This window comes from Marmota flaviventris, chromosome 5 (assembly GCF_047511675.1).
Source record: "Marmota flaviventris isolate mMarFla1 chromosome 5, mMarFla1.hap1, whole genome shotgun sequence".
Lineage (NCBI taxonomy): Eukaryota > Metazoa > Chordata > Mammalia > Rodentia > Sciuridae > Marmota > Marmota flaviventris.
In genome coordinates this window covers 119,008,437-119,032,734 of record NC_092502.1, presented here as the reverse complement: position 1 = coordinate 119,032,734, position 24,298 = coordinate 119,008,437, and the positions used below count along the sequence as shown (strand labels likewise).

General features: G+C 34.9%; 1 protein-coding gene across 2 annotated transcripts in view; it reads right to left on the bottom strand.

Annotated features, from left to right (window-relative positions):
* Pde4d (phosphodiesterase 4D) overlaps positions 1-22,528 on the bottom strand; it is a 1,072,337-nt gene extending 1,049,809 nt beyond the window's left edge. Inside the window, exon 1 of one of the 2 annotated variants that reach the window (XM_071612584.1) lies at positions 22,394-22,528. In XM_071612584.1, the coding sequence (XP_071468685.1) occupies positions 22,394-22,435 (42 nt within the window). In that variant the 5' untranslated portion in view covers positions 22,436-22,528. The remainder of the gene's footprint in view (positions 1-22,393) is intronic. The other variant, XM_071612590.1, reaches the window with a different exon arrangement.
* Positions 22,529-24,298: the final 1,770 nt, after the last annotated feature.

Sequence of the window (24,298 nt, the reverse complement as noted above, 5' to 3'; positions counted from 1 at the left end):
GGTGCATTTGAAAGTAAATGGATTTGTTTGTCAAGCATGGGAGGAAAATGAAAAACCATAAGCATTAAAAAATTTCATGGCAGAAATTATCCATAATCTTGGAGCAAAAAACCCTTCCTAAGCAGAATACAAAAATGAAGAAAAAGATCAATTACATTTTTACAACACAGAATATGTACCTCTATCTCACTGGTAATTTTTAACAGTATCATAGTTTTATACAATATTTAGAAGTTCCCAAAATATCTTAAATTAATTAACTCATTTTTTTCCAAACTGAAGAATTTAATTACTGCCCTAATCCAACCCCTTCCCTTTCAAACTGCATAAGAAATTCTTTGCTGGGTTAGTTTCCTAATCTATTTACTTAATAAGATCCATTCATACTGCAGATTGAGAAAGGGAAAAGTTGAATCAAAACAAGAGATGAGGAAATGGGACAGTTTCTAACTCCATCTTATTTGAGATGAGGAAATGGAACAGTTTCTAACTCCATCTTATTTGATTCATTTATTAGTTCACTGTCAGTTAACAATAATATATTTTTTTCAACAAGTCCTCTTTAGATCAGATACAATCCTGTTGAGTGAGATATAAGCATAATAAGTTTCAATTCCAAATAAACTATTTTGATATCTCCCCTCTCCCTCTGTTCCTCTTCATTACTGAAGAAAAATTCTAAAGCAATTGAGAGAGTGCATTTTTAAGCAAGAATAAAATAGCTTATTCCATTAGCTTCCTTTCCTCTTGATTGTAGCACAATTTTACATCACTTAATTTTTCATGGAACTTCCACTTATTTTTAGTTTGCATTATCCTGCGTGAAAACCTACTCAATTTTACATTGTTTTCATATAAAACTGCTCATGATTTTTGACTCTAACTCTGTTCCCACCCTCTTTTCTTTTGCAAATTTTACCTTATAAATTATACTGATCATGATTTTCCAAGTCTAATCTGGGGGCAGAGAGATCCATAAAAAGTTAAAAACTTTTAAAGAGAAATAATTCAGGTTATCTATGAGAAAAGGAAATCTAGCATATTATACAACCACTATGGGTAAGACGTTGCTATGTTGGACACTGTCATATTTAATCAATTTAATTCTTATAACAATCCTGTGAGGTAGTTATTATAATCTGTACTATTTTGCATGACTCCATTAAGGCTCAGCTTAATGAAGTAATGACTAGCAATTGATATGCTGCCCTTTTAACACTGATCAACATAATTTCAAGTATGAACTGTGATTGGGAATAAAGGGGGAAAATGGAGGAAGAGTGAACAGACCTCAGAGTTTGGACTTAAAGTCTTCAGTTCAAATACCTTCTCTGTTATCTGATCAGAGTGTTTTCTAAATGCAAAAAATAAAATGATAAGAACATACCCTAATTTAAAAGGTCATCGCAAGTATCCAATAAAGTAACATTTGTGAAAATCACTTTGTAAACTGAAAAAGAACACATAAATTTTTGTAAATCAGTTATCATAATGAGATCTCCATACAAATATACACACAAAGAACACTTGATAAGAGAATTACAGTGCTTCGAAAGAACATGGAGAGAAAAGAGATGAGATAGATGATATATAATAACATAATAGATGAAATAACAGAAGAGAACATCTCCTAAATTATAACAGTGTTTATGTAATTCTGAGAGTACATTTATCTCTGACTCTTCAGTTTTTTGTATTGATCAAGGAAGTTATAAAAGAAAACACTCTCGGGAGTTTAATTTTAAAGAGCAGAAAAAAACTAGGAAAGCATACGTAAAAACAGAAAGCCATGGAAGCTGGCAGAAAGTGCAATAACATAACTACGGAAATATTTCAAGTTTTGGGATTAAAATATGTATCTGTCAGCATATGTTAGGGTCATGATTGCTGAAGTAAGGAAACTATTTTCTATTAAAGTCATTATACTATAGTGATTCATTCATGTCCATGTGTATAACAGCACAATTTACAATAGCCCAACTATGGAACCAGCCCAGGTGGCCATCAACAGAGGAATGGATAAAAAAAAAAAAAAAAAAAACTGTGGTGCATATATACAATGGAGTTGTATTAAGATAGGAGGAGGAGGAGGAGGAGGAGGAATAATTTTGTTATTTTCAAGAAAATGGATGGAACTTTAGAATAGTATGCTAAGTTAAATAAGCCAAACCCAGAAGGTTAAGGGTCATATGTTCTCTCTCATATGTAGAAGCTAGAGAGGAAAAAGGAAAATAAATGTGGGGGCAGAGATCTCATAAAAATCAAGAGAGATAAGTAGAGTATAAGAAAGGGATGGGGGGGTTGGTGTTGTGGCTCAGCGGTAGAGCGCTCGCCTTGCACGTGTGGAAACCCTGGGTTTGATCCTCAGCACCACATAAAAATAAATAAACAAAATGAAGATAATGTGCCTATATATAACTATATATATATATAGTTACATATAAAGGGATGGGGGACAGGAGGCAGAAGAGAGGAAAAGTGGAAATACTGAAGAATGATATTGGCCAAATTATTTTGTTACATTGTGTGCATGTATGAATATGTAACAACAAAACCCATCTATGTATAATTACATTGCACCAATAAAAAACATGGAAAAAATATTTTTTTATGTTACAAAATCAGTCTACCTTCAGAAATTAAACTGCAGTGGAATTTGGAACTAAAGATAGTTTATCTGTACAAAATGTAATGGACTTTGTCATTTGTCAATGTGTACATCAGCTGGATAGAAAGATGAAGCAAAATAGTATACATGAATCAAACCTGGCTGCTTCTTTGTAAGGGTAAGGTAATAAACTATACAAGGAATTGCAATTTTTTTTAAGAGAGAAACACCATATCCCTTGGTAGATATAATTGATTCCTGAAATTATCTTGTGTAGAAAATGCACACAGAGGATTCCAATGGCAGGCCAGAGGGAGGCAGCATCCTGTGTCGTTCCCTGACCCAGGTCTCACCTAGTCGGAACACTGCATCTCAGAAAGTGTAAGAGGACCCCTATACAGCTGATTTCCACAGAAACTCATACATTGGTGGTGAGACTGTAAACTGGTGCAGCCAATATGGAAAGCAGTATGGAGATTCCTTGGAAATCTGGGAATGGAACCACCATTTGACCCAGCTATCCCTTCTCCTCGGACTATACCCGAAGGACTTAAAAACAGCATACTATAGGGACACAACCACATCGATGTTTATAGCAGCACAATTCACAATAGCTAAACTGTGGAGCCAACCTAGATGCCCTTCAGTGGATGAATGGATAAAAAAAAATATGGCATATATACCCAATGGAATTTTACTCAGGAACAAAAGAGAATAAAATCATGGCATTTGCAGGTAAATGGATGGCACTGGAGAAGATAATGTTAAGTGAAGTTAGCCAATCCCCAAAAAACAAATGCTGAATGTTTCTCTGATAGAAGGAGGCTGACTCATAGTGGGATAGGGAGGGGGAACATGGGAGGAATAGATGAATTCTAGATAGGGCAGAGGGGTGGGAGAAAAAGGGAGGGGGCAGGGGATTAGTAAGGATGGTGGAATGTGATAGACATCATTATCCAAAGTACATGTATGAAGACACGAATTGGTGTCAACATACTTTATATACAAACAGAGAAATGAAAATTTGTGCTATATATGTGTAATAAGAATTGTAATGCATTCCACTATCATTTTTAAAATCAATAAAAAGAGCATTGTAATAAAAAATTAAAGGAAAAATAAATGCAAATACAAAAGCTCTGGGGGAAAAAAAAGAAAATGCACAGAGAGAAACATTCTTCACAGAGAAGGAATATTAAAGAAGACTGTTGTGAAGTTTTCAGAATTAGGCTTTTTATCCTTCTTTTCCCTGAAGGATGAAAACCCATCTAGTCACTTTAACACAGTCAAATCTGAATGTCCACTGAAGTAGCACATAGAGACAAAATGGAGATTGATCAAATTTAATTTTAAATTGAGTTTTAGTTTTTAAATTGAAAATTAATTTACATTGGATTATACAAAAAGGAATGAAGGAAAGGGATGGGGGATGGGAATGGGAAAGACAGCAGAATGAATCAGACATAACTTTCCTGTGTTCGTATATGAATACATAACCAATATAACTCCCACATCATGTACAACCACAAGAATGGGAAGTTATATTCCATGCATGTATGTACATTCTGTCATATATAACTAAAAAGAACAAATAAAGATGCATAAAGAAGAAAAAATAATTTAAACGTATTATGCCGCAGTCCGGCTGCAGCAAAATAACCGGGGGTATTATAAAACTTAAATAAGCAAAATGCATTGATATGAAGTAGAAGGAAGGGTTAACTCATCCAAGGAGAGATTTGAATAAAAGCTCTTTTATTCCAAAACTCACATATGCTTTATAAATCTCTTTTCCATGAAGGATGAAAACCCATCTAGTCACTTTAACACAGTCAAATCTGAATGTCCCCCCTCTAATTAGATGAAGCATTTGAGAAAACATGTTCAAAAGGTCATACAGACTAGATGGCCAATTACTTTGGTGAAATTGCTATTTGCATAGGAGCCTTCTTACAATCTATTTGAGATTATAAAGTAGAAACTGAAAAAAAGTGTTATATGCTCACATCCAGATAGGAGGCTTAAAATTTATTTTCGATCAAAATGCATATATATGTAACTTTAAGGTTCTAAAACAGCATGACTATTCAGTTTCATTAGTAAAATCTACATAAAATTAAGGGGCTTTTCCTCATATTCTATGCTACTATTTCAAATGTGTATTTTAGAGGCATTTAGGTATAATTATCACCTCCTCTTTGTACCTGTTCATTCATCCACCAAATAAAGAAAATAATAGTACTAGCATCATAGAATAGTTTTTTTAAAAAATTAAATAAAGAATGTATATACATAAAATGTTGGCATTTGATATTCACTTAATAAAGTTTGATCACAAAACACTATCATAAAATTACTTTATTAAATGACTTAAAATATAATTGCCTGTGTTATGTACCCCCAATACATAAATATACCTATATTTACATATAGTCATACACAAAATACAGTAGTTCCCCTCTCCATATGGGGAACATTTCATAACCCCCATTGGATATGTTAAACCACAAATACTGCTAAACCCCATAAATATGTATTATCATATATGTATGTTCCTATAATAAAGTTTGGTTATAAAATAGGTCTAGTAAGAGATTAATAATAACCAACAATAAAGTAGAATAATTATACTATATTAAAAGTTATGTGAATGTGATCTCTCAGTCTATCTCAAAATGCCTTATTGTACTGTTCTCACCCTTCTTTTACTTGTGATATGTGAGATGAAACTATGGCTATATGATAAGGTGAAGGAGGTGAGTGCAGCAGGTGTTTTGAGGTTGCTTTAAGCTCCTGTATGAGGGTTCTGTGAAATTAAGTATTGCAAACCTCCACAATCAAACCGACAACAAAGATGAATGTTGGACTATATGACTAAATGGTGGGTAGGAAATGGCAGCATGTATATGCTAGACAAAGGGATAATTCATGTGCAGGCAGGATGGATTAGGAGGACACAAGGATTTATAAGTTATTCAGAAAGGCACATAATTTAAAACTAAGAATTCTTTATTTCTGGATTTTCCATTTAATATTTTCAAACCAGGATTGACCTGGGCTGATTTATGGATGTAAATCATATATCCATTACAAATCACCGAAAGCTAAACCATGCATAAGAGAGGAATAATGAACTTGAATGCCCCAAAGATTCAGACTTTGGTGGACAAATAAAAATAAGCAAAGCCCACTCCTCAGATAACTATGAAACATTCAGACCCCTTTCCAGTATTTCTGGGGCACACCCAAAGGAAACATCCTGTCACATACCTGGTTAGATTTGTTACAGCTCCCCTGAGCCAATATTCCAATTCTACAACCATCACTGCTCTTCTCCCCTCTTCCCTGCTCCCTTCTCTTTGTCTAAAGCAAGACTTTCTTACTCCCTGTGGCAACATTGTGACAATACATCTGTAATTACAGAAAATTTAAGGAAAGGTTTGAAAAAAGGAAATAGAACAAACAACACCTTTAAAACTAGTCCTAAGACCTCATTATTTCTAATGTGGCTTTAGAGGAGCCCTCTCTGATATAGGGACAATTGGAAATCACTTGTAAGCTCTGCCTGCTGTGAAGGCTCCATCCCTGGAGAGGCTTTCGCTCCATAGCAGAGCCTCCACAGCCTCTCCCCAAAATCAATCTCTCTCTCTCTCTCTCTCTCTCTCTCTCTCTCTCTCTCTCTCTCTCTCTCTCTCTCACACACACACACACACACACACAGGAGCAAAATGTTTTAAAATTCCTAATACCTCATTATGCAAACAGTCATTCTTTTTATTTACCCCTCTTCCCAACAAACCTGGGTAGCCTCCACTCACAATTTAAAAGTCTCCCTTGACATACCATTTGTCTCTCTATGTAATGCAAACACATCTGGAGTTTACGATGCAATTGTTATCTAACTATAAATATATATGTATATATACATATATATGTATATGTGTGTGTATTTGACTCTAAATATGTTACAGTTTATTTTCAGTAGATGCATGGTATAATAGATATATCAGCACACCAGTGATGCCTATAGTCATATGAGTGAGGCTCCATGGTGTAATGACCTCAAGGAAATTTGAAATTAGGCAACCTGAAGTAGATATAGGCTTCTCTCATTACTAGTTGTATAATCTTGACTAACTCCCTTAACCTAACTAAGATGTATTTTGAGTTTCCCTGAAATGAAGATAAAAGTTATTCCTTTTAGTTTGAAGCCATCCCATTTACTGATTCTTGATTTTACTTCTTGCACTTGTTAAGGAAGTCTTGTTAAGGAAATTAGGTCCTAAGCCGACATGATGAAGACTTGGGAATACTTTTCCTTCTATTAGGCACAGGATCTCTGTTCTAGTGCCTAAGTATTTGATCCACTTTAAGTTAAATTTCTTGCAGGGTGAGAGATAGGGGTTTAATTTCATTTTGTTAAATATAGATTTCCAATTTCCCCAGCATCATTTATTGAATAGGCTATCTTTTCTCCAGTGAATGTTTTTGGTGCCTTTGTATGAGATAACTATATTTTTGTGGGTTTGTCTCTGTGTCTTCTATTTTGTACCATTGCTCTACATATCTGTTTTCGTGCCAATGCCATGCTGTTTTTGTTACCATGGCTCTGTAGTATAGCTTAAGGTCTGGTATTGTGATGCCTCCTGCTTCACTCTTCTTGCTAAGGATCTTTTTTTTTTTTTTTTTTTTTTTGGCTATTCTGGGTTTTTTATTTTTCCAAATGAATTTATGATTACTTTTTCTAGTTCTGTGAAGAATATTGTTGGGATTTTAATTGGAATTGCATTAAATCTGTATAATGCTTTTGGTAGTATGGCCATTTTGACAACATTAACTCTGCCTATTCAGGAGCATGGGAGGCCTTTCCATCTTCTAACATATTCTTCCATTTTTTTTCTTTAGTGTTCTATAATTTTCATTGTAGAAAAGCTTCCTTTCATCAAAGGAAACAATCAATAGCATGAAGAGAGAGCCTACAGAATGGGAGAAAATCTTTGCCACATGTACCTCTGATAAAGCATTAATCTCCAGGATATATAAAGAACTAAAAAAACTTAACACTAAAAAAAAAAAAAAAACAAATAACCAAATCAATAAATGGGCGAAGGAACTAAACAGATACTTCACAGAAGAAGTACCATTAATCAACAAACATATGAAAAAAATATTCAACATCTTTAGAAATTAGAGAAATGCAAATCAAAACTACTCTAAGATTTCATCCCACCCCAGTCAAAATGGCAATTACCAAGAATACAAACAACAATAAATGTTGGCGAGAATGTAGGAAAAAAGGTACACTCATACATTGCTGATGGGACTGCAAATTGTTGCAACCATTATGGAAAGAGATATGAAGATTCTTCAGAAAATCTGGAATGGAACAACCATATAACTCAGTTATCCCACTTCTTGGTTCTACTGTCATATATAATTAATTAAAACAATTAAAAATAAAGGACTTGAAGTCAGCATACTACAGTGATGAAAGCACATCAATGTTTATAGCTGCTCAATTCACAATACTTAAACTACAGAACCAACTTGGGGCCCTTCAACAGATGGATGGATATAAAAATATGGTATACATACACAATGGAATTTAACTCAGCCTTAAAGAAGAATGAAATTATGGCATTTGCTGGTGAATGGATGGAGCTGGAGAATATGATTCTAAGCGAAATAAGCCAATCCCCCCAAACCAAAAGCCAAATGTTTCTCTGATAGGCAGATGCTAATTCACAATGTGAGGTGGGGGCTAGGGAAGAATAGAAGTACTTTAGATTAGGTAGAAGGGAGTGGAAAGAGGGGAGGGAGTATGGGGATAGGAAGGATAGTAGAATGAATCAGACATTATTACCCTATGGACACATATAACTATATGACCAGTGTGATTCCATAATATGTACAACCAGAAGAATGAGAAATTATACTCCATTATATATGGTGTATCAAAGTACATTCTACTGTCATGTATAATTAATTAAAACAATTAAAAATAAATAAATAAAATATATTGAATGCTAAAAAAATTGCCTTTCCTATTTCTAAGTCTTTGTGAGGAAAAATAAATGTTGCAATGGTATGCTGAAACTTGCATTGTACAAAATAATTTGTCATTATTGTTATTATTAGTCACATTAGCATGCATATGTATTAGTCCTTAATTCCACTTGACATCTGGTTTAATAATGTAACATTTCATTAAATCAATTTATATACACAATCATATATGCATAATTAGGCTTTGCTATAATTACTTTATGCAAAACAATGAATTATGAATAATGGATGTAATATAAATTACAAACACATGCATGCATGTACACACACATGAAATCAGCTTCCACTTCATTGTGAATTTAGCCTTTAAGAGCTGAATTAAATTCAATCAAAAGCAATTGTGAAAAGATTTGAAGTAACACTTAGTACGCAGCTAGTAGGAAAAAGTAAAGGTTGTCACAGAAATAGTAATTCAAGTGTCACTATCTTCCATACACAATATTTACATAATTGTACTACTTCTTACTACAGTGGCGTATTTTAATGAGACCCAGCTTCAGAAGGAAGAACAAAGTGATCCCCAGGGCATCAGAGTAATAAGTACATGAGATGAGATGAGAACTTGTAAATATGTAGCCTGCAGAGACATGAGCTGACATGCATTGCTTGTTTAGATATTGGAAGCAATGATGAGTGAGAAGTTGAGAGAGATTTCTGGGGCTCTGACTTAGGCAATGTGTTGAAGACTGGAGCAATAAATTCAATGGAGAATACTTAGCAGCCTATTTTGGAGATGAAGAAGGACAGTGAATGAACCCAGTGTATGAAATATTGTATGGATGTCACAAATGTCCAATATTCATCAGGATATAATTCTGAGACTAAGACCAGAAATCTTAGCTGGACATGAAAATCAAGAGATAGTCAGATAGAATATGGTTAAAGACAGAAACGGCAATATCTTGTTATCTTAAAATCCTGGACCAAGGATAGAATATTAGGGAATAGCATTATTTAAGGAGCATATAGCCCAGAAAATAGGGTTACCAGAATTACCTAAAGAGATACAAATGCACAGGAGTAACAAAAGTAACTGGGAGGTCTCATTCAAAAACCAAGGTTAAAAGAGAGAGAGAGAGAGAGAGAGAGAGAGAGAGAGAGAGAGAGAGAGAGAGAGAGAGAGATTAGCAATACTGCAGTTGACATGTAAAAAAGAGAAGAAACGAAGAAACTAAGTCCTCTGAGGCAATAGAGGAGTTAGTCTTCAATAAGAAAAATCCCTCTCTTTTCAGTCTTGAAGGAAAGCAATGGCAACAAGAGAAAAGGGGGCTTGGGTACACATTACTTTGTAGACATCAGATTTGAAAATTGCACTCCAAGAAAGTTTTTCACTTTAGATGTTAAGTATGTTCTTACTGGGTATAGAATTCTGGGTTAACAGGGCTTTTGTTGTTGTTTTCCTTTTGGTACTTTACAGATAGTATTCTTTTGTCTTCTTGTTTGCACAGAAAAGTTCACTGTAATTCTGTTCTTCTGTAGGTAATTTGCTTCCCCCCACCCCCACGCCGCTCCCTGGGTGACTTTAACAGTCTTTGGGTTTCAGAAATTTAAGTCTGATTTGCCTCTCTTCCTCTTTCCCTCTCTTTCTGTTTGTGTGTGCCTCTGTGTGCACATGCACATGTGTGTTCATATGCATCTTGTTTGATTACTTTGAGATTTTTAGTCTGTCATCACTTTTGGAAAATTTTTCAGCGATTATTTCTCCAAACATTTCTTCTTCATCATTTTCTCTTTCTTCTGTGATTTTAATTACACATACATTATACCACTATATAATGTACCATAGCTCTGTTCTTCCCTCCCCTGATTTTTCCCTTTGTATTCCAGTTGGCATAATTTCTACTGGCTTATCTTCAAGTTCACTGATTCTTTTGTTAGCTGTGCCAACTCTACTAATGAACCCAAAGACTTTTTATCTGTTACTATGTTTTTATTTCTACCATTTCCATTAGATTCCTTTCTCAGTTTCCATCTCTCTGCTGAAATTAGCTAACTTCTCTCACATGTTGCCAACCTTTTGTATAAGAGCCTTTAACATATTGATTGTAGTTAATTTAAATTCCCTGCTTAATAATTCTACATATATTCCTTATATGGGAGGTTTCTATATTTTGTCACTTCAGAGTATTTTCATTTGCATTTTCATAAAGGTGGATATCTTGCGTGGATCATAGATACTGAGGTAAATACTTTCCTATGCTTAAAGATGAGCATGATTTCCTTTTTGCTATGTCTTCTGTGTGAAAATCTGAGCTAATCTAGATAGGAATTAGGCCGGACTTGAGGTATGTCATTGCTATAATTGGCCATAGTAAATATAGGCTTCAAATTTTTCTGGTGATCCCTTGTGATTACATTGTAGAATGGCTCACCAGTGGCTATTTTCTTGATATCTGCTTCCCCTTTTGGGGGGTCCTCTCTTAGTGTTGGGCCCCAAATAGAATCTGTCTCTTGATTCTTGCAGTCAAATTCCACTGTTATTTTTACTCACAGTTTTTTAAGATATTGATAGAGGGCCAGGAAGTAAGGATGGTCCTTGATGTTCTAATCAGGCCTTAGTCTTTGGTAGGCAGTGTGTGTCACTGGGTCTCCAGGGATGTAGACTTCACAAATGCTCTTGCCCCTTCTCCAACTGTAGTCCCCAGAGATAGAGCACTGTCATTTCCTGTTTCCTTCACCACCACCATTCCCCTACTCCCACCATAGTGAGTCACCTCCAGTACCCTAAGAAAACAACTCTTAATTGTTCTACTCGTGTCACTTAACTCTTAAATTCCATTTTGGAGATGAGTCTAGTTTCAGCCACTGCTGCCATTCTCCTTGATCTTCCATGTAATCTCCTGGTGGGATTTATGGAGGAAAATCTGCTACAGGATGTACCTCCTATACCTGTCCACATTCTGAAGCTAGCTTGTACTCATTCTTTGGAAATTCTTGAAAAATTTTAATTGAATCTTCTCACTGATTTATATGATATCTCATGGCATCTGGCAAATGTAAACAAAGGAAGGCATTTTCTTTCTCCTTGCAGTTGACTGTCTTCCCAGATTTTATGGTAGTTGGTGACCTTACAGTCTTAATTCTTTGATAGATTTTTAAAAGTCATGAATGTGCAGTTTATATAGTTTTTTTTTTTCTTATAGTGAGAATGGGAGGGGCCCACTCTGCAGCTGTGTGCAGTTCTGAGCTCAAACCAGAAGCTGAGCAGTTCATGCCAGTATTCCTCAATACTCTGAAATTAAGACATTGAGATTATCTTCTGGGAAAAACAGAAATGATTAGGACTGGGTAAGAATGGTGATTTTTTTTTTTTTTGATTCATGGATAATTTCATGCTTTCCATTATTTTTAGTAGAATGAGAATGTTCTTATATAGTGTTCGTAGAACCAGGGAATGGGAGCCAGGCAGTAAGTGTGCCTTTAAAGGAAAAAGTTTTCTTCCAGCTCTAAGGAAAGGTTGCTTCTTTGGTTTGACAAAGATCAGGATAAGGTTCCTGCCTGGAATGTAGATGTTCCAGTTTAAACTGCTCTACATAAAACTATAGAAGAAGGTTTTGCTGTGGGCAGAGTTGTACCTCTGAAGTTATTATGTATACTCGAAGAAAGGGCCCAACCTATAGAAGCACAGTGAGCAGATTCAGTGAGCTCAATCTGTGAATCAGGATCTTGCTTATACTTTGGGTGGGAGGGTAGCCATTGTTTGGGTTAATAAAAATGGATACTTTGCTGTAAGTATCATAATTGAAAAATTTTTGTTGAACCTGTTCTGAAAAATATATAATCTTGAAAATATATAATCATAGACTCAAAGTTCAAAGACATCTTCCTTTTTAATGAGTCTATTTCCTTCATTTTACATATGGGTAAAATAGAGACCAGCAAGGTAATTTTCATATTGGGGAGACTTTATAAAATTAAGGAACAGGATAGTTTAATAAATGATGTATATTATTTCAAAGAAAGTATGATATTGGTTTCAAATGAGCAGATATCAATGAACATATTTGTTAATGTTCCTCACTTATGTCTGCTTATACATATATTATATACACATGTATAAATATAATACCAAGGATTTTAAAACTATGAACTAAAAGATTCAAATTTCTTATAATTCAGAGTATGGTGTTAACAACAACTTGGAAATATCTTGGTTTAAGACTCTTTCAAAATTTCCTCAAAAATACTGGGCTAATGCTAGAAAGCCCTGTAGGAAAGTTTTAAGCTACAACTATTTTGAATCATCCAACATTCAGTTCCTATTTTTGCTGTTTTAGATTTCTTCCTTCTTGTATTAGGACATTTTTGAGTATTGTTTCAGGAAATCAGAACATACAAATGCTTACTAAACAGACACTACCTATCCACACAAGGTTGTGCTTGCTTTTCTTTGACTACTCTGCAGTTATTTCATTTGCTTTGGATGAGGGAATACATGCTGTGAATCCCTAGATGAGTAACTTAAAAAAAAATCATTTGCTTGTTCAGTCCTCATAGGCATACATTCTGAAAATCACCCATCTTCTCCTCAAATCCTTTGTTTATCTTGGAATATCCCTTCAGAGACTATTGTTTCCAAGCAACATGTAGGTCTCTTTTGGTATGATTCATATAGTGTTGAAATGGAACCCCATGGGCAAATTAACACTGTGTGATGGCCTCTTCTAGAAAAACACAAGCTGAGCATTTAATAATATTTTAAAGTACTTACACAAAGCAGAGTTAAGGACCTTTAAAATTTGTGGTTCCTATTTTAAATTAGTTTCTAGAAAGGATTGATTTTTTGTGTGTGTGTGGCACTGTGGTGTTATCACTTGTCTTCAGTAGTTTTAATACATTTGGTTTTTAATGTTTAATGAGCCAAATTCTCACAAAGCTTAAATTCCAAAATGATAAGTGAATTGTGATCTCCAGGTCTCTTAGGTACCGTTTGGTAAGCGCCTCCATGGAATGTACCTGTTACAGTGTAGTCAAATAGTTGGTGAGGTTTTAATAAATATTGTTGACAAGGCATGTTGGAGGCTAACAGCATGGCCAAATTCCTAACACAGAAGCAATATTACCAAAACATAAATCCATACTGCTACCATAGGGTAGGGATATGACTATAAGAGATTTTAAACTAAATGTCTTTTCCCAGTTCTATAGATGGGACTGTATACCCAATTCCAGGTATGAGACATGAGACACAACTTTGGTGAAAAAAGGAACTAGAAAGCAAGATGGGGAGCTGTAGCATATAATCATGATACATCCTTGGCTTTGGCATCATGACTTTTCATTTGCATAACTTAGAGGAGTCTGTGAACTGACAAGAGTGAGTTTTTTCAACAACAAAAGTAAATTTTTTGTTGTTGATGATTTCATTTTTGATGGATCAATTCCATTTTAATTTTTTGACTTTTTATGGAATCAGTATTTATTGAACGATCAATTCCATTTTTAAAATCCTTAAGAATTAAAAGGTTTCATATGGAAGCATATAATACAACTGAATATCTTATAACATTTTTATTGTCTGGTTGATTTGTGGGTTTTTGTTTTGTTTTGTTTGTTTTTTCTTGATACTAGGATTGAACCCAGTGATACTTAACCACTGAACCACATTCCCAGCCTTTTAAAAAATATTTTATTTAGAAACAGGGTCTTGCTGAGTTGCTCAGGGCTTTGCTAAATTGCTAAGGCTAGCTTTGAATTTGCAATCCTTCTGCCTCAGCCTTCTGAGCACTACCATGTCCGGTTGGTTTGGTTTTTTTGTTTGTTTGCTTTTACTTTGCAATGTGCTTTCACAAGTATTTTTTTTTTTTCATTTTACCCCTGATTAAAAAAAAAACTAAATTTGGGGGCCATTTGATAATAAATCTAATTAAAGTTCTCTTATCCCCACTTCCTCCATCAAAACACACATATATAAAGCTTAAACTAAAACTTAGGGATGATCCCCATGTTACACTTGAAAGTATTGAGAAAGAAAGTAAACATTGATAATTTTAAGTGTTGTTGTTGTTGTTGTTTTTAGCATTCAAAACTCTTGCTTACTAATGACCAAATTTTAAAAATCTTAAAGATGATGGTGAACTAAATTTTAAAGATGAAGAATTGGCTTTGTTTAAAAATAAGATTTATTAGAAATTTTTTTCTGGGGAAAAATAATATTAATTGAAAACTCCAACAAATTAGTATGCAATTCTTTAAAGTTTCACTTTGTTATAGAGATCCTGCTTGTAAGAAAGATTCTTTAATATTCATCATCAATCAACAAGACTCCTCTACATTTTTATACATCTTTGATTTGCTAAGTACAATATATGCAATTATTTCTTGCACATAATCATTCAAAATTAAATTCCCACTTGAAATTGCCCCAGAATGAAAAATCAAACACATCACAATATCAGCAAAAAGTAAAGGTTTTTCTAAGACAAAAACTTAATGATTAGCTTTGGCTGCTGGAACCATCATGTGCCGTGATTGATTATACAGCTAATGGTTGCTGATCAGTCCCTATTCTTACAGACCTTTCTTGCCATCCTCACATTCATTTGTACTCTCAGCTATTCTTATACTATTGTTGATTATCTGAGAAAGATTCTTTTTAACTATTTTAAGATACTCTATGTTTCTGCAACAATGAGCATAATTGACAATTAGGGCCCATTATTCACAGCTCAAAATATCTCCACCAAATAGGGTATCCACAATGTGCTGAAGAGCAAGTGCATGGAGATTACAGACAGGACTTTAGCTTCCCAGTGAAGAAGGAAAGAACACAATGGCACAGACACAGCTGAGCAGGGTTGCAGTGAAAGAATTTTCACAAACAATACAAACTATAAATTCAGTTATCAGATATGCTCTTCAAGAGTAGAGACAAGGATTTTATTCATATTGGATATCCAGACACTACCACATAAAAACCCCTGAGTAAATATTTGTTGAATTTGTAAAATAAAAATCACACACTGGAAGAGAGGAATAATGGCCCAAGAAATGAAATCTCTAAATCTGCAAGTTCTTATTTCAGTTTGTTGCTGATAAAGACACAAACAACAATATCATTTTAATTTTTGCTTTGTATTTTGCCTTTTCCAAAGCATTTTTACCTACTGTATCTTCCCTGGCCTTCTCTGGACTCTAAGAAAAAAGTAGTTTCTACACTACTTTGTCAGGATTCTAATCTATGACAACTGTCAGTCCCACATCTTAGGTGGTGATGAATATAGTAGAGAAAGGAAGGCCAGCCTTGGAAGGGATGAAGTGTTTTTACTTTAACCATAAAAACCAAAAGTAGTCTACTGGACAGAGTAATTGTGAGGAACAATAAATGTAGATAGCTCTGAAGTTCCATAATAAAATGTATCATCCTTTCCAAAAATTTGTTTGGTCTGACCTGTCTACTAGGCATCAATGGAAGGTAATACAGATGATGAGGCATAAATTACTGACCTCGGGTCATTAGAAGACTGACTGTCTCCAAAAATGAGAAAGGTAAAGGTTCAACTGCAAAAGGTTTACTTTTGTTTTTTGAAGCATCAAATAAATTCGGATAACATTTTTAAAGTCTGTTGTGAGAAGAAGCAATTCTAGAAGGCCTACTGGGCATATATTACCAGATGGGTTCCAAACTCTGGATTCAAAACTGACAGCTTGCTTGTATAGGCTTTAATTCAGTGTGCAAAGAATTTTCCAGATAACCTGTCCCTGAAAACAGCCAAGACTTGCTTCCAGTTTTGAATAATCACTAAAAAAGAACAATTCTATCAAACAGAACAGGGGGCATCAATTAAAGACATCTGGTGAGTGACAAATTTATTCAAATGTAAAACATCCAAAAGAATCCTAAGTCAAACAAAGGGCAATTTCATCAAGAAAATAATAAATACAATTGAGCATCTGATATCTTGAATTTCTCCAAACTGGTAGGAAGAAAATGATTCAGGATACTAGCAAATTAGGAAGTTAATGTAAAAATCCTTGAGGATATTTTAGAATTCAATATACAAGAGAATTGATTAATAAAGGAGAATTAGAATCTATCCAGTTCATTCACCAGATGATATTTATAAAAATTCATGAGTTCAGAGAGTATAAAAGTAGAGATATCATAAGGAACAATGCTCTACAATTCTTTTAAATAATCCCTAACTTTAAAATATACTCTTACTATGGAAATGTTTGTGTTCAGTCCCCCTGTCCTGTCCTGTTTGGCTAAAATACAGTGGGACAGTGAGCTTTGGTAGAAGGAAATGGGGGTGACTCAGATCATCAAGTCTGAAATTTACAAACCTCTGAAATATTAGCTCAACTGGTAAATCCATTAACAGGACAAGGGACTTTAGAGACCTGTGTCATTGGACTAGATATCAAAACCAAATAATATAAAATAAGCAAAACAAGAATAGCAAAGGAAAGGAAAACTAGTTTTGAATAAAATTTGCCTCTAAGACTATGAGGAGATTATCAGAAACTCAAAAATCATCATGAAGAGTTCCCCTAAAATAAACCTTATGAAATAAAAAAGAAATATGTTGACCAAGTCATTTTCAGTGTTACCCAGTTGAGAGAATATATTGATTCTACATATTAGCCATCCTTTGGGCGTACACATCATAGAGACATTGAAATCATCTCCTCAAAATACCAAACTCTCTGCTATGGACTAAATATTTGTGTCTCGCTTAAACACATATATTAAATTTCTATTTCCCAGTAGGATGGTATGTGGAGGTGGGGTCTCTGGGAGGTAATCAGTGTTGGGTGAGATCATGAAGATCGGACCCACATGATGGGAATTGTGACCTAATAGGAAGAGACTTTGGAGAGCTCTATCTCTGCCATATGAGGTGCCAGCAAGAACGTGGCCATCTGCAGAATATCAGCAAGGACAAGGGTCCTCACTAAGACCTGAGTCAGCTGGTATATTGTTCTTGAACTTCCCAACCTCCAGAACATGGAAAAAATATGTTCCTGTTGAAACTATCTATGTCTATGGCATTTTGTTGTGACACCTAGAGCTGACTAATGTTCTTTCTTTGCCCCAATTCCTTGATTATATATTTACTTGGGAAATAATGTTCAATTCAATTTATAAATGACCACACATGACTTGAAATCTCAGAAACTAGGAAGTAATGATGAACAGAACTCACCCACAAAACTTCCCACCTTATGCCCACATCTTTCATACAACATGGAGACTGACTAAATGGTCTTGCAAGCTATGCCCCTCTGTGAAGGGGAGCCCGCTTAAAAGGTGATTGGTAAAGATAGTATTTTCCCTCCTCTTTTATATGCCTTAATTCACAGTGACAGATACAAGACCCACAAAGCCACATGTATGGAAGGAGGAACAGAAACTGCTTTAACATTTAAAATCTTCCCTGGATTTTAAAATGTCAAAATGGCAAATAAAAACATTCTTAGATTCTAAATCAAATTAATTATTTAAAACTTTTTCCACAAAACAGGAAACATCTACTTCGAAGTGTACAATTTTGGATTTTGTTATGACAAAGACATTAGTGCTGATATGGACATATTTTTTTTCTTCTATTAGGTGCAGGGTCTCTGTCCTAGTGCCTAAGTTTTTGATCCACTTTGAATTGGTTTCATGCAGGGTGAGAGATAGAGATTTGATTTCATTTTGCTACATATGGATTTCCAGTTTCGTCAGCACCATTTGTTGAATAGACTATCTTTTCTCCAGTGAATGTTTTGGCACCTTTGTTAGTATGAGATAACTGATTATCTTCACATGCACCTCTGATAAAGCATTAATTTCTAGGATATATAAAGAACTCAAAAAAACTTAACACCAAAATAACCAAATAACCCAGTCAATAAATGGGCTAAGGATCTGAACAAACACTTCATAGAAAAAGAAATACAATCAACAAATATATGAAAAGGTGTTCAACATCTCTGGCAATTAGAGAAATGCAAATCAAAACTACACTAAGATTTCATCTTAGTCAGAATGGCAATCATCAAAAATGTAAGCAACAATAAATGTTGGCAAGGATGTGGGGGAAAAGTTACACTCATACATTGCTGGTGGGACTGCAAATCGGAACAACCACTATGGAAAGCAGTATGGAGATTCCTCGGAAATCTAGGAATGGAACCACAATTTGACCCAGCTATCCCTCTCCTCTGTCTACACCCAAAGGACTTAAAAACAGCATACTACAGGGACACAGCCACATCAATGTTTATAGCAGCACAATTCATGATAGATAAACTGTGGAACCAACCTAGATGCCCTTCAATGGATAAATGGATAAAAATAATGTAGCATATATATACAATGGAATATATTCAGCAATAAAAGAGAATAAAATCATGGCATTTGCAGGTAAGTTGAAGGAGTTTGAGAAGAAAATGTTAAGCGAAGTTAGCCAATCCCAAAAAAAAACAAATGCCAAATATTTTCTCTGATGTAAGGATGCTGATTCATAGTGGGATAGGGAGAAGGAGCATGAGAGGAATAGATGAACTCTAGATAGGGCAGAGGGTTGGAGGAGAAGGGAGGGAGCATGGGGTTAGAAATGATGGTGGAATGTGATAGGCATTATCCAAAGTATGTGTATGAAGACCCAAATTGGTGTGAATATATTTTGTATACAACCAGAGATATTAAAAATTGTGCTTTATATGTGTAATAAGAATTGTAATGCAAAAAAATAACAAAAAATCAGGGAAATGTTTGCAATATACAATAGACATAAATATGTATTTATAAATACAAAATAAAACTTCACAAAGCAATTATAAACAAGATTGAAATCCCAGCTTGAAAATGAAAAGTTTGCCAAAAAAAAAAAAAAAAAAAAAAAAAAAGCAGCATACTACAGTGATGTAGCCACTTCAATGTTTACAGCAGCTCAATTCACAATAGCTAAATTATGGAATCAACCTAGATGTCCTTCAAAAGATGAATGGATAAAGAAAATGTGGTGTATATATATGGAATATTATGGAATATTACTCAGCTTAAAGAGGAATGAAATTATGGCAGTTGCCAGTAAATGGATGGAGTTGGAGATCATTTTGCTAAGCAAAGTAAGCCAATCCCCCCCAAAAAACAAAGGCTGAATGTTTTCTCTATTATGTGGAAACTAATTCACATTAATAGGGGCAGGGCACTAGAGAAGAATAGAGTTACCTTAGATTATATAGAGGGGAGTGAAGGGAGGGGAGGGGAGAGGACGTAGGGATAGGAAGGATAGTAGAATAGAACAGACATCATTACTTTATATATATACGTGACTGCATGACCAGTGTGATTCTGCAACACATATACTCAGAAAAAATGAAAATTATATCCTATCTACATATGATATATCAAAGTGCATAAATATATTCTACTCTCATGTATAACCAATTAAAACAAATAGAATTAAAAAAAAAAGACATAAGTGCTGGTGGGAGGAGGTTACATTAATAGACCAGTACAAAATAAACATTTGAAGGCCTAAAATGACAACTTCTAACCAGGAAAGAAATGGGCTCTTTTCTCTGTTAAAGACCAATCTCCTGCTTAGAGTCATTTAATTAAGTGGAGATACTTTCCTTATGCCAGTGGATTCTGAAAGAGCTGGGAAGGAGTGAAATTAGAGCTCTGCTGTTTACATTTGGCCAAATGTAGGCAGCTGAGATTCTCTTAGTCTAAGAAAGTTGAGCCTTTCCACAATGAGAGATTTCACCTTAAACGAATAATAGGAAATCTTCTAGCATCATTAAGTATTCACAGTTCCTTAAAGTTATGACTAAGTTAATCATTTGCTTTAAAACAGCATACTACAGGGCCACAGCCACAACCATGTTTATAGCAGCACAATTCACAATAGCTAAACTGTGGAACCAACCTAGATGTCTTTCAGTAGATGAATGGATAAAAAAAAAAATGTGGCATATATGCACAATGGAATATTACTCAGTGATAAAAGAGAATAAAATCATGGCATTTGCAAGTAAATGGATGGAGTTGGAGAATATAATACTAAGTGAAGTTAGCCAATCCCAAAAAACCAAATGCTGAATGTTTTCTCTGATATAAGGAGGCTGATTCATAGTGGGGTTGAGAGGGGGGAGCTTGGGAGGATTAGATGAACTCTAGATAGGGCAGAGGGGTAGGAGGGGAAGGGAGGGAGAATGGGGATAAAAAAGATGATGAAATGAGATGGACATCATTACCCTAAGTACATGTATGAATACACGAATGGTGTGAATATACTTTATATACAGCCAGAGATATGAAAAATTGTGCTCTATATACGTAATATGAATTGTAACGTATTCTGCTGTCATATATAACAAATTACAATAAAAATGTTTTCCTCCAAGCACCAGGGAAATGTTTAAATGATATATTAATTATCCAAAATATTCTGCTCTTTGCTTTTATACACTTTTCTCCTATCACATGTCTCTAAAATTAAAGAAGAAAGCATTATGTTAATGGTTTGCTTTCATATTTAATTTATAATAGGAACACTGAGAAGCAAAGGGATGTGTTTGCAGTTTGGTATGCAGCTCACCTCCTGTTACAATGAGGAATTCCGTATGATGATAAAAGGAATTCTAGGCTCAAAGCTCTGGCCCTTTATTTTATACAAAACCCATACAACCAAACACCAACTAGTAAAACAAATGAATCTGAACATTCCTTCAGAGTTTGTTGAATTTATTTGGTTGGTTATTAAACACAGTACTCAGTAAAAAAGATGGGCATATATCTCAGTCTATCCTCATTTTTAAAGAAACCCTAATAGGCATACTGTACTTTCTTCTCTGCATACTCTTGCTTCACTCTTAAAAACTACATAGTAATTCTATAGAAAGAATGAAAGATGGCCTTGGGCCATCACAATAGAATCAGTGGATGTAACACAAAGAGACCCCCATACTAGAGAAATGTGTTTGCATTTGTGGTTTTTCTGGTGCCTTCAAATGAATGCTCCTACGTCACAACCACATCTGTTTGGATGCCTTTTCCCCCCTGGGTAAATGAACAAAGGGCCATGTTCTTAGTGCTCTCCTGATGGAAATTAACAGTCTGCTTTCATCCTTGCCTCATGAAGCTTCCTTTGAGTTGCTCTATTTCTTGAAGCTTTTTTCATAAGCTGATAGAAAACCAAAAGCTATCATGAATTTGGTATCCGAAGAACACTAAATAATTAGAAAGAAGATCTAAACTTCTTCTGGGTCCTGAGAATGCTCACTTTAAAATGTTAAAAAGAAAGACCAAAAGGAGAGATCAGAAACCTACGTCCAAGTAGAGAGTTCATGCAAGGAAAGAACTTTCAGAATATGATCAGTTTAAGTACTGTTGACATAATTTCAATTTGTGCTTTTAGATTTGCCCAGAAATTTTGATATTTAAATGTTAACTTCTTCATTTTCAATTTAACTATATATTTGCTGCTTGCATTTAAAAACTAGGGTATTCCATATTATACCTTCATTCATGTAGGCTAATATGAATGAATGGAAAGGCTTATAAACCCACAGAACGAGAATTCCCATCAAATGTCAGGCAGGCCACATTGACAAACAAGTCTTCATTTGTTAATAAGCTGCATACAATTAGTGTACTGAAAGATAACCAAAGGTTTCCCAGAAGCCCAATCATAAACATGCAGCATTAAAATCCAAAGAATACAGTACAAGTTATAAATACACACTTTAAGAAAATAAACGAAAATAAAAGGTACTTACACTCTTGCTCCGAGAAAGCAAATCACACGTATTTCTTTTCATGGTTGTGTTTTAAGTAATCCAAACGGGCACTAGTTGTTTCCAACGTCAGTGCTCTCACTGCCACAATTATCCACTCAAAAGCCAACTGGAATGCTGGAAAAAAAAAAAAAAAGCAAGGAAATGTTTAATCAAGTATATGATTAACACGTGCACTTCAAAATGCTATTTTGGCCTAGGAACATAACTCTTAAATAATTCATCAAAACAGGCTAAAATGGTGATGTGTTTAAAACAACAAAAGTACATACAAACAACATTTCCAAAACAGCTTTTTTAAAATGTAAGTTAGAGATTTCAAGCACCATCTGTTTTCCATTAAATATTCAAGTCTACTTTTTCAGTGGCTGAAAAAAATAGGTATGGTAATCACAACCTAATGTTACTATAAGAAATGAATATGTAGCTGAATTGTATTATGTGTTGATTCTTTTTTAAAAATATTACTTTTAGTTGTAGTTGGACACAATACTTTTATTTAATTTATTTTTATGTGGTGATCAGGATCGAACCCAGGGCCTTGCATGTGCTAGACAAACGCTCTACCCCTGAGCCACCACCCCAGCCCCTATGTGTTGATTCTTACTGGGACAATTTTGGACCCTTAACTTTCAACCAAGAGATCATCAACTGAGCCTTGTCCACCACTTGGGGAATCTTCCTACATCTGAAGGAAAGAGCCTGGGAGCTGGGTCATGGTTCTGATTTCCTGAGCAATAATCCACAAGACACTGATGCCATCCCAGTGGCTCTTCAGTAAACTTAGTGAGTTCTTTATTCCTTTAGTTCAAAGAGGTTGCAAGGAATGCTTGAGAAAATTGAAGGCACTTTACCTAGATAAGCAATAGCTGTTATTCAAAGAACATTTCAAAAGAGTTGTCATGAAAATGATATTGATGGCCTTATTTCCTGAACTTCACTTTCCACTAGAGACTAGGATGAAGATTCTGTGTTTGGTGGAAAGAGCAAATTTAATAGCTGTATGTGTTGTCTTCATGTCTACTATATCTGACCACGATTTGCATATACATAGGGTATGTTTGCATGTGGGCTAAAGAGCAATTGGGGAAAGAACTTACTCTACGGGAAAGGGTATGAGGTAAACAAGCATCATCAAAACACAAAAACTCTTACAATACAGATGTAAGCTGACATTGTAGGTGTAGGTCAATGCTAGCAGCAGCATATAGTTCCATTATTTGCATTGTCCTAAGGTTCTCAGGGGAAAAAAAAGAAGAATGAAAGGACACCTGTGCCTGAGGTTTAGGGAACAGAGAAATACTAATCAAGCTCTAAATGATCTAGTTTTACTAAAATGATTGAAAAAAAATGGGCAAGATTTCAGGGAACAGTGTCCGTGTGGGCCCCAGTATGAAGCCATCCATCAGGTTTAGGGAACCCAGGACCACCAGTGGAGAGGGACCTTCACCAGGCTCTTCAACATCCTGCACTGCCATTCTCTCAAGGCTGATAAAACATGCTTTGAACATATGTAAGTCACCCCTCAAGACTTCTGATAATAAAAGGCAGATAGCTTTAGGGGGCCAAACAAAAGATGGAGTTAAAAACAAAGAAATGGAGTATATTATTGCTAAGAGTTCCCTAGCTGCAACTTGGGAACCCAAAGAGTACTGAGGGAAAAAGCTTTCTTCTGAACTTAATGAAAATACTTGCCTAAAGATTAGAGAAAAAAAATGCACAGTCAAATGTAAGTTTGCTGGAAAAAAAAAAAGGCTGTTTCTTTGAGTGTCTTTGGACTTTTATTTTAAGAGCGCAGAGCTTGGAGAGAGGAGCTAATCCACAAAGAGAAATTTCTCAACTCGTGCACCTCCAGGAGCATAGTCACCTTTACAGAGTAGTCATGAT